The following is a 12,235-nucleotide window of genomic DNA, read 5'->3' on the forward strand; positions in this document are numbered from 1 at the left end:
GGCTACCCCCTGATACTTTGTAATTAAGTACAGTGTCTTCACTAATGTAAAAGTCAAACCTTCACGAGCACAGGGATACTTGTATCAGTGAAGGAAAAGTGCAAACTTAATAGAATTAATTAGTGGGGTCCTCAGAGATGATTAGCCAGCCCCAAGGAATGTCATTTTAAAGCACAAAGCCAGCAGTTTCAGTGACATTACAACAGTATGGATACAGTCTAGCAGTTTTTACTCAGGCAAAACTCCATGCAAGTTAAATGGAGTTTTCTCTGCTTAAGGTCTGAGCAAGAAATGCAAGATTTGTCCTTCTCTTTTTAAAAGATTGCAGGTAATTTTGAATCCCTGTGAAATCTTGGCGCTGGAAAAGTGTTTCCCTTCCGCATGTTCACTTGTTCGTGGTGCAGTAGCTTCACAGAGTCAAACAGTAGAGCAGCTACTCTCAGTGCCCAGGAAAGATGGAACCTCAGCAACCTGGTGTATTAAATCAAAGAAAGGTTTCAGCCAGGGTGCTCCTTAAGTGCAAGCTGTGCTTGGGTTAGAGAAAAAAAGAATTTATTACTGTATTTTGACAGCAGTCGCAAGGACATTACAGTATTTCCCGGGGTGTCAAAGTCATGTCTCCTATAGAAAATAAATGTCAATTTCTATTGGTTTAAAAGCCTGAAGTTTTCTATTTGAGTATGCAAGAGACACTTAGATATGGTACGCGTCTCGGTCATCTTTAGCGTACTTGCATATTGATGATCTTCCCGACGCTGTGATAGGAATCTAAGTAGGGACATGTTATTACCATTCACCTTGAAATGTGCATTAAGCTCATATTGTGGTCAGTGAATCTCAGTGGTTATCAGCTGCAGATGTCTGGGTCACCAAGCTACTGTTGAGGTGTTTGACACCGCCCCTGTCACTGCATCATCTGAGCATGTCATATACAAGAATGAATTTCCCCTCAGGCAGTGAAGCAGGAAGGGGAAACTGAGGCACAGAGAATTAAGTAACTTGCCCAAGGTCACACATGCATAAGAACATAAGAACGGCCATACTGGGTCAGACCAAAGGTCCATCCAGGCCAGTATCCTGTCTGCCAACAATGGCCAATGCCAGGTGCCCCAGAGGGAGTGAACCTAACAGGTAATGATTAAGATCAGGGGGTAGCTGTGTTAGTGTGTATCCACAAAAACAACAAGGAATCCGGTGGCACCTTAAAGACTAACTGATTTATTAGGGCATAAGCTTTCATGGGTAAAAATCCTCACTTCTTCCACGCATCTGAAGAAGTGAGGTTTTTTACCCACAAAAGCTAATGCCCAAATAAATCTGTTAGTCTTTAAGGTGCCACCGGACTCTTTGAGGTAATGATCAAGTGATCTGTCTCCTGCCATCCATCTCCACCCTCTGACAAACAGAGGCTTGGGACACCATTCCTTATCCATCGTGGCTAATAGCCATTAATGGACTTAACCTCCATGAATTTATCTAGTTCTCTTTTAAACCCTGTTATAGTCCTAGCCTTCACAACCTCCTGAGGCAATGAGTTCCACAGGTTGACTGTGCGCTGTGTGAAGAACTTCCTTTTATTTGTTTTAAACCTGCTGCCCATTAATTTCATTTGGTGGCCCCTAGTTCTTATATTATGGGAACAAATAAATAACTTTTCCTTATTCACTTTCTCCACCCCACTCATGATTTATATACCTCTATCATATCCCCGCTTAGTCTCCTCTTTTTCAGGCTGAAAAGTCCTAGTCTCTTTAATCTCTTCTCATATGGCAGCTGTTCCATACCCCTAATCATTTTTGTTGCCCTTTTCTGAACCTTTTCCAATTCCAATATATCTTTTTTTTGAGATGAGGAGACCACATGTGTACACAGTATTCAAGATGTGGGCATACCATGAATTTATGTAAGGGCAATAAGATATTCCCCATCTTATTCTCTATACCTTTTTTAATGATTCCTAACATCCTGTTTGCTTTTTTGACTGCCGCTGCACACTGCATGGACGTCTTCAGAGAACTATCCACAATGACTCCAAAATCTCTTTTCTGATTAGTTGTAGCTAAATTAGCCCCTTAAATTAGTTGGGGTTATTTTTTCCAATGTGCGTTACTTTACATTTATCCACATTAAATTTCATTTGCCATGTTGTTGCCCAATCACTTAGTTTTGTGAGATCTTTTTGAAGTTCTTCACAGTCTGCTTTGGTCTTAACTATCTTGAGCAGTTTAGTATCATCTGCAAACTTTGCCACCTCACTGTTTACCCCTTTCTCCAGATCGTTTATGAATAAGTTGAATAGGATTGGTCCTAGGACTGACCCTTGGGGAACAATACTAGTTACCCCTCTCCATTCTGAAAATTTACCATTTATTCCTACCCTTTCTTCCCTGTCTTTTAACCAGTTCTCAATCCATGAAAGGATCTTCCCTCTTATCCCATGACAACTTAATTTACATAAGAACCTTTGGTGAGGGACCTTGTCAAAGGCTTTCTGGAAATCTAAGTACACTATGTCCACTGGATCCCCCTTGTCCACATGTTTGTTGACCTCTTCAAAGAACTCTAATAGATTAGTAAGACATGATTTCCCTTTACAGAAACCATGTTGACTTTTGCCCAACAATTTATGTTCTTCTGTGTGTCTGACAATTTCATTCTTTACTATTGTTTCAACTAATTTGCCCGGTACTGACGTTAGACTTACCGGTCTGTAATTGCCAGGATCACCTCTAGAGCCCTTTTTAAATATTGGTGTTACATTAGCGATCTTCCAGTCATTGGGTACAGAAGCTGATTTAAAGGACAGGTTACAAACCCTAGTTTATAGTTCCACAATTTCACATTTGAGTTCTTTCAGAACTCTTGGGTGGATGCCGTCTGGTCCCGGTGACTTGTTACTGTTAAGTTTATCAATTAATTTCAAAACCTCCTCTAATGATACTTCAATCTGTGACAATTCCTCAGATTTGTCACCTACAAAGGACGGCTCAGGTTTGGAAATCTCAGCTGTGAAGACTGAAGCAAAGAATCCATTTAGTTTCTCCACAATGACTTTGTTGTCTTTAAGCGCCCCTTTTGTATCTCAATCGTCCAGGGGCCTCACTGGTTGTTTAACAGGCTTCCTGCTTCTGATGTACTTAAAAAACATTTTGTTATTATCTTTTGAGGTTTTGGGTAGCTGTTCTTCAGAATCCTTTTTGGCTTTTCTTATTACATTTTTAAACTTAATTTGGCAGTGTTTATGCTCCTTTCTATTTACCTCACTAGGATTTGACTTCCACTTTTTAAAAGATGCCTTTTTATCTCTCACTGCTTCTTTTACTTGGTTGTTAAGCCACAGTGACTCTTTTTTAGTTCTTTTACTGTATTTTTCAATTTAATGCAGTCTGTAGAAAAGCTGAAAATAGAACCCAGGTCTCCCGAGTCCCATTCTAGGGCCCTAATCACAAGCCCATCCTTCCTTTTCAACTAACTAGACAACCATTTATACACCCCAGTCTTGTCTCCTGCCCCTGATATAAGTTGCATCATTGTTAAAATCACTCTACATCAACTGATTAATGTGAAAGCATTTGCCCTGTCATTGAGACCATTGTTATGATCACACAGGTCAAACTAAAGAGCTTCTTGCAGTTTTCAGTAGGAGTATGACATCGCTATATTCTGAATATATTTCCACTTGAATTTAGATAAGATAACCCTCTCTTCCAAGCATGCTTAATACATCACTGCATATCATGCCGTTTCGCACTACTATTGTTATTCTTGAAATTAGTAGAAAGGGGCACATTATGCAGTAATAGCGTATAATTAAAGACATTGTAAAGTTGCATTTGGGGAATCAAGATTAGAGACGTAGGCGTCTATTCTCTCACTGATGTGTGGGATTTATGCTTCTAACTTCCATTAGCATTGATGGGAGCTACAAATGCAACTCCCCAGTGCACTGTGTGTTGAGAACAGACATTCCGAGAGTCTGTCATGGGAAGTGTAAATAGCGCACCAATGGGAGGGTGAAAGAAGGCTAACCTTGTTAACTGCCATGGAGATCCGCCAGTGCCCAGCACCTTTGACAATCAGGCCACAGACTCTTATTTTAGCCTTTGATGAACAGGAATGGACATAAGTGTGTGCTTATATGCTTTGCTGAATGTGACCATCCTCATTTTCAGAGGCTGGAAGTATGGGCCAAATCCAGAGCTGTTGTAAGCAGGGGCATTACCAGTGATGTTAGTGGCATTGCACCCACTGGCACCACTGGAAAATTTGGCCCTGTGGCTTGAACTGTGGTGTGGTAGTGAAGAAATTTGATATGGTTATGATATAGCTGTCTCGCAGGCTGAGAGCCACCTTGATGGAACTGTCAAAACACTTGGCTCCCAAGAAGAGCCTTACGCACAAGGAGCACCGATTCATTGTGTTTATATTGAAACAAAGCCCTAAGGGCCTGATTCACTGGTGCATTACTCCAGTTTTATGCAGCTGTAAGTTGAAACCAGGCTGAAAGATGTACATAACCAGCCAAGTCAGAAAATACAACCTCAGTTGTAAGCATGAGGGTATCGCAAATCTCAGTTATGGTGTCTTTCTTTGGGTTTCAGAGTGGCACTTTCTTTGGGTTTATAAGCACAGAAATAGGAGGGCTCTGGTTGGCACTGGGGAATATCCTATCTAAGTTGATAGTTGAAGTCACTGAGCGTTGTGGGTATGCAAGGAATACAGGATCAAATCCTCAGTTGTCTAACTTGTCTGTGAGGGACAGTTCATTCTCCATACCCATTAAGATCTTCGTCGTTCACATCCACGTGCATTTCCCACTGTTCCATGTATGAATGAGTGAATATCTGTGCAAATGTCTATTTGGGCACTTAACCACTTGCATGCATGATTGCAGCAAATATATGTGCAAATCAGAGTGCATGACCATGCATGTTTGTTAAGTACACAAATAAGGCTCAAACTTTTGAAAAATTGCCCTTTAATTTGAGTCACTTGTTTAGTTTAAGGTTTGCTCTGTTGTTGAGAAACATTGTCTCAAATTCTCCAGGAGATTAAAACTTTTCCCTCCAATTTCCTCTGGCATAAAGCTGACTTAAATCCAGCAACAATGACCTGTATAAAAAGGAATTTTGGGTGATGTACAACCATGATACTGGCTCCGATACCACTCCATGCCATCTCCACAGCTACTGGCTTAGGGGGCATGAGCTGAGAGAAAAGGGTGTTGCCAGGCATCCCGACGCCCCAGAATCATGGGAGCATCACTTTTAAAGCTACGCTGGTAACACGTTGCCCCAAGCGATCTAGTGAAGCCCAGGACTTGGCCCATTTCCCCTATGCACCAACATGGTAATAAACCAGAAAAGATGGGATATTACAGCATTAAAATTGCATCCAAAGCTTTGAGGTTTGATAGTACTAGATCCACGTAGATCCTAAACTGATCTGTTAGAGGGACTATTTGTTGTGTGTATACCCTTGGGGTGCAATTCACTGCACCTACACACAGCATTGTGTTTTCAGGCCCTCTGTGGGTGGAACGTGGTGAAATTCACCTCCCGAGGGCTAGGGGGCAGGGCCACTGTGCAGACTCCCAGGGGTCGCTATTCCAGATGATGGGTTATAAGAGCAAGCTGCATCCCCTCTGCACCATTCGCATGGGGCACTGAGGTCACGCCATCTGCATAAGCACAGATCTGTGGATCCTCCCTTGAGCCTCCCCCAAAAGGGACCAGCCCTACATGGCTATTGCGCAGAACCATTCTATGGTCTGCGGGGGATGTGCAGGCAGCCCTGGGCAGCTACAGTGCTGTGCTCCCTGTGTAGACCCTACAAAGGCCTGAAGTGGGGCTGAAGACCCTAAGCTAGCCCTTCACACTAGGGCTGAATATGTCCTGCAGCAAGCAATCGAGTGATGATACTCTTAGCAAAGCACCAATTTCCTTTGTGATTTTCTATCCCATCCCATCCCCTTCCATCTGGATTGGGTCCGGAAATAAGTTCACGTGGCTGATTGTCCACCCTTTGGGTTGCCTAATTGACCTTCATAGCCTATAGTTTGCTCTGAGAGGGGCAAGAAGGAAGAGGATATCTGCTGTATAGTATTATTCCTATGGCACCATAAGTACAGTTGATGCTTTACAAACACATGGAAAACACCCTCCAGACCGTGCCTCAAGGAACATCCAGTCAAGAGGCCTGATGCTTCACCCCTTACAGAGGAGAGTAATTCTTACTTACACGAGCAGGCTCATTGGCTCCAAAGGAACTGTCTGCATGAGTAAGAACAACTCTGAGAAGTTGCCGGATTGAGCTCTAATTTATACATTCTGCAGTAGACATCTACTGCAATCTGTAATCTTTTGTCTTTGCCTTGCCCTCTCACTAAGCCTGCATTTGAAGTACACAGATATGATTTTGTTCGAATGCTTTTTTTCCCCCTCCTGCCTTTTCACTAAAGCGACTAGTGAACAAATGTAAGGATCTGAAAACTTGGGTCAGAAGTTCATTGTGGAGCAGAAGGGTGGGCCAGGGCTCGGGGTGATAGCTTGGGATGCCTGGGTTCAAGTCACTGCTCTACTACAAACTTTCCGTGTGACTTACCCTCTTTGTGTTTCTGTTCCCCATCCGTACAATGGGGATCACAGCACTGCCTGCCTCATGGAGTGTTGTGAGGCTAAACCCATTAAAGATTATGCTCAGATACTGCGGTAATGGGGGAGCATGTGAGATAGGAGAAGGTAATATATAATTAGCCACATATTTTCTGTGCTTACCAAATCTCCTGGAGGTCCAGTATTGCAGCTTTGTCTAATTTAACATTATTATAAAATTAGTCAGCAGTGGTGCTTTTATTGTGATTTGACAAAGGTTTGCTATCTATGAATTCTGACTAATACTTACAGCAACCGACGGATAAAAATGCAGCAAAGGGTCCAGCCGTGCAGCTGAATACATGTATAGGGATGGGATGTCTTATCAGCTGGAATACAATTTTGCTCAAATCAGACTCATTGAAGTAAATGAAAGCTAGTGACTTCAATGGAGCTAATTCTCCATTCTGCCCTGGCTCCCTTTATGGTGGTCTGGTGATGTAAGAGGGCCTTAAACTGGGGAGAAGTGGCTCTCTGGGAATTCCTCCTGTGTAAGGGAGTTCTTTGGGTAATGTAGAGTTGCTCAATATGCTGAGGGTTGAACCAGATTGCAGCTGGCCCAGGCATACTTAGTAACCATTGTGTCCCACTCCATTTCTGTACTGAGCACGGCTTGGCTGGAATGTAAAACCAGGTCCAACGGGAGGCTTGCCTGAGGAAGGACTGAGAGTCTAGTTCTTGAAGCTCTCGGTTTGTGGGTCTCCCATTAAATTCAATAGGGTTTTAATTCATATGGTCCTAGCTCAGGGCTGCAGGCTTTGGCCCCAAGTAACGAAACATTCCTTTTTAAGTTAAAGAGAATTAATCCTTCCAGTCAGGGCTTGCAGGCCAGCCTTGTAGCCTTCTGTAGTAGGGGAACACCACCCTGGCTAAACACTTGGGGAGAAAACACTGCTTTGAGAACCTCACGGAGCTCTTTCCCCTTCAGATGCTTCCTGTGGGATTTTTCATGAGCTCGGGCAAAAGGGCTGTTAACTAGCTGGATCTGGCCCCTGGGAAATATCCCAGCACAGGAGAAACCCCTGGCTGACACAGAGCCAGTAGAATGGGCTCTATGCCATCTCACCCCCCGCCCCCTCCACCGCAGGAGCCCCTGGCACAAAAGATGTGTTGGAATGTGGCTGGGGCATTCCTACACTGCAGCTCTCTCTGGCTGCCAGAACGGCCCCTTGGTGCCCGTTAGGGCTGCCCCCCTCCCCAGCTTACTCAGGATAGAGGAGGCACACAGGTGACATAAAGCCACCTATGCCCCTTTTCCCTTCATCCATCGGTCCCTGTGCCAAGCTCTGGTGTAGGGATGAACTGGTCCCTTGATGTCCAATGAAACATTCTGGGGATCAAGCTTGCTCCCGCTGAAATTAATGGGCAAAATGTCCATTGATATCAGTGACAGTGGATTGGGCCCACTGTATCATACAACATAGGCATTGCCTGTTGGAATCCAACTGCTCTCCTGGCCGTTTCCCCATGGGTATAGCGTAGGAGAATCACATTTAAGGAGTATATCAGTGATCTCAGCAGGAACCTCAGCTTGGCTGGAGCACCATGAAAGTTTAGGGGAGGGGGAGTTAATCGTGCTAGAACTTGTCATGCTAAAACTCTTATTGAGAGATGGGCCCAGAACAAAACCCCCACGGTCCAGCAGCAGATGGTCAGAGCCAGATCTGCTCCCGCATGTGGCCCTTCTCTCCATAGTGGGCTGAAACAAAAGCCTGCATCCAATGCCCCCACCCCAAACTCTGTGCTCTGGGTCCACCTCTTCCCTCCTCTATAAGTTTTGTTGTGGAATCAAATGGAGTATTCTTTCTGCTCAGTGCCCATCTGAGTCATACAGTCAGAACTACGGAGATTGACTTATAAGCAATAAACACAACTAAGTGTGACCACTCCGCACCACCCTGAAATCCAACAAAGATTTGACTTTCAAGAGCTCATTCACTTTGCTGTGACCACAGCATCATCTAGTGTGTACAATGGTAATTGCACTCCAATGAAACCACGTCTCCAGTGCTTCACTGTGGGAAGCGGGGGTAACATGGTCTCTCCTGTATGATGAGTAAAGAGTTCTGAACCATAAAGCTGCTGTATGGAAGAGTGAAGAAACAACTGTTATTGCATCCCTCCCATATACATTAATGTGGTTGAAGCACCATCAACCTTTTACATGGGATGTACATTCACATCCTTGTTCAATAGTACTGAATGCCCCTCCTAGGTTAAGTGCATCACGGGTACTAGAACATCTGAACTCAATAGATGAAACCATCCATTTGTACTAGTATTCCATTTGTGTGATCATATTTCTGTAACCACTGCTAGCCTCAAGCCCTTCCGATGGCTCATTAATTTCACCTGAGTCACATATAAAAGACACACTGTAACTCTTCATGGCAGGAGTCTTGCCTTTCTCTTAGTTCTGCAAAGTGTCTAGCACCACATATGTGTGGTTGGGGAAAAAAAAGATGATAGAGCTAATGATCTGTAAACAAAAATCCTGTTAGTCCCAGAAACCAAGCAATCTAGGCTTATAGACACATCGTTTCGCACATGCCAGACTGGAACATTACAGGGGACATCGATTTGCCCCAATCGTTGCTGATACTCTTTATTATTATTTGTCGCACAGCTGATCCAATCAGGGTATTGACAAATACGCTAACGACGTCGAAAGTAGCCTACTTTAAGAGAAAATATGCAGAAGAAGAAGATTTACATCAAGATTACCAGGGGTATTTTCCAAAAGTGAGTATGTTTCTAATAAATATTCCAAAGGAGAAAAGCTCTTGTTCTTATTTCTTGATCATAAAGCTATATTGGTTGTTTTTACTTCTCAGCACCTGATATTACCCGAGGACCGGACTTGTATTCTAAAACTGTCTCTGCAGAAACTTCGATTCCTTGAAGACCCTGAAACCTATCTCCGTAGGTCTGTGCTTATTAACAATTTGCTGAGGAAGATCCACCTAGAGACAGACAGAGAGAGCTATGAATACTTTAAAGAGACACCCTGTTATAGGACCGCTTACTCGGATACAAGAAAACGGCTGAAGTTTATGGTACAAGAATGCTGTTCTGAGTCACTCTATTATGAAGAGCTGCATTCGTATCATATTGTGCCTTATTCTACAGAGAATTCCATTTATGGAATGGGCTATACAAGCGGCCACTTGGAGAAAAATTCTCAGTTGCTTATTTATAAAATGAATTGAAGTAGCTGTTAGATCCACTGATGTTTTGTTTCTGAATGCTTGAACTGCTTATTAACATGTGAAGATGAGGCACTCATTGTAAACACACTTGTGATGAAAGACGGGATACATACAGAGATGAATGGAGGGTACTTTGAATAATACTCTGCAGTCATTGGTATGCGAAGGGTTTTATAAGCAGAGATCTTGTGTGCAATGTATTTTGTAGAAACTAAGTGACATTAAGTTGCCAATGTAGATATAAACATTTTATCTACTTTGTATTTAAATTATGCCATCCAAGGCGAGAGGTAAAACCAAAAGTGACAGATTATTCTGACAATGAAGATTCAGGGGTGGGAGTTATTTTTTGTAAGGTTTAGAAAGCAAGTTTTCTTTGAGAAATGCTTTGAATCTGAAGGAATCAGTGCCAAAAGAAATGCCTCTTTGGTTAGGATTTTCAAAAAGGCAAAATAACTGATCTACTTACAAGAAGTTCTATGCTGAGATCACTCAGCACTCTAGTGAGGGTGTTTTTAATTGATCCACTCAATTGCTCTCACTTTGTACTTATCTTTCTGTTGACACACATTTTGCGACAAAACGGAATGACTCAGATGAAAATCTATTTTCTCAGCCAGTTGTCAGTGTTTTCTAAACATGATTTGAATCCCCTCCAGGGTGCCTGGCTGGAACTCTGAGGTTTTTGTGTGTGTGCTATTTACTAGTCGACCATGTGGTACAACGTCTGATCAGTGTTAGAGCTTAGGTGGGCACTTTTTGTGATTTGAAAACAACAAAACAAAAACCCACGTTCCAGAAAAGGAATATATTTGACACACTGTAGTAAAACCTGAGAGGACTTTCTTTTGAGATGAGTTTAATCTGCATTAGTAACAATGTTTGAGGTGGAGTTAGATGTGTAATGTCAAGTTCTGGAATTTCCTTTACAATATATATCAAGCATGTCCTATGAGACACATTGCGCAATCTGATGACTAGAATGGGAATACAAAACTGCCAGAGCTGTGTTCTGAAAATACCAAAGAGTAGCATTAGGGAGAGAATGACATTAAAATAAATGGGGTCAAAAGCAGAGATTGCACTATAACTTGGGAGAACATTATTAACAAGCCAGTAAACTACACAGTTACCAATATATTTGTTCACTTAAGGATGACTTGAAACACAGAATTGCTGAACAAATATTCCTGATCCAAAGCTTATGGAAGTCAATGGGAGTCCTATAGAGTCCAGTGGTTCTCAAACGTTTGTACTGGTGACCCCTTTCACATAGCAAACCTCTGAGTGCAACTCTCCCCCCCCTTATAAATTAAAAACACTTTTTATATATTTAACACCATTATAAATGCTGGAGGCAAAGCAGGGTTTTGGGTGGAGGCTGACAGCTCGTGACTTCGCCCTGGAATAACCTCACAACCCCCAGTTTGAGAACCTCTGCTAGAGACTATAAGTTTGTAGTGAAGGATCAGCTTTGCATTACAGGTTATGGCCACTGGAGCTTTAAAGGTAATGCTAGGTGAAATAATAGTATGTTGTAACAATGGAGGCAGACATGTATTCAAGTAACCAATTTTCTCATGTAGATTTGACTGATGCTATTTCTGAAGCGTTATACAGTATGAACAAATAAAAATGGCTTTATATGGATGTGCTTAGTATAGAACTAAGATTCCACCTGTAACCCTACTTCAAATGTCTAGCTCTTGTATATTGCACACACAATTGCTGCTGTCAGACATGTATTAACTGTACAATAAATAAAAGGCAAGGGCAGGCAGTCAGAGGCGCAAAGTCAAGTGAGTCAAGGATGATATTCATAGTTAGAAGCCAATGCAGGTTTCAGAGACAGGGAGAAAGAGAACTAAAATCCAGGAAAGCTGAACATTTGTATTAAAAATTCTCTTACCTAAATTCAACACAATTAGGACTCCCAAATTTCAGAATCTACAGCTGTGTGAAATGCCATTAATATTAAATCGCCTACAGAGAGCACAGAAACGGGAAAGCTGGAAAATGGGGCAGTGCGGTTTCTTAAGTGAAATTAGTAATTGTGAATGTTTAGGCTCTGAGAAGCCACTTTCATTTTTCTTAGCGGCAAAACGGTCCATACTTATCTTGGAGGTAAAGGGGTCAAATCGTCTGAAGACCAGATCCTCAGCTGGTGTAAATCAACATAGCGCCTTTGAAATCAATGGCCTTTTGTTGAGCCACTGGAGTAACGCAGCGGAAAAACTGGCCCAAACTTTCAAACGTTAGCTCGCCTTTTGCAAACTGAAGTATTTTGAAAAGACATCAGTTAAAAGCTACTAATATACGCTACGTATCGCAAGAAGGAAAACTGAAAGAAGGCCAGGCTAGTCTGGAGAAAGG

General features: G+C 42.4%; 1 protein-coding gene across 1 annotated transcript in view; it reads left to right on the top strand.

The window, feature by feature from the left end:
• Positions 1-11,122, top strand: part of SERTAD4 (SERTA domain containing 4) — a 32,075-nt gene extending 20,953 nt beyond the window's left edge. Inside the window, exons 3-4 of the mRNA XM_034767915.1 lie at positions 9,280-9,395; positions 9,488-11,122. Of these exons, the coding sequence (XP_034623806.1) occupies positions 9,280-9,395; positions 9,488-9,862 (491 nt within the window). The 3' untranslated portion in view covers positions 9,863-11,122. The remainder of the gene's footprint in view (positions 1-9,279; positions 9,396-9,487) is intronic.
• The last annotated feature ends 1,113 nt before the right edge of the window (positions 11,123-12,235 follow it).

Source organism: Trachemys scripta, chromosome 4 (assembly GCF_013100865.1).
Source record: "Trachemys scripta elegans isolate TJP31775 chromosome 4, CAS_Tse_1.0, whole genome shotgun sequence".
In the NCBI taxonomy this organism is placed as follows: Eukaryota; Metazoa; Chordata; order Testudines; family Emydidae; genus Trachemys; species Trachemys scripta.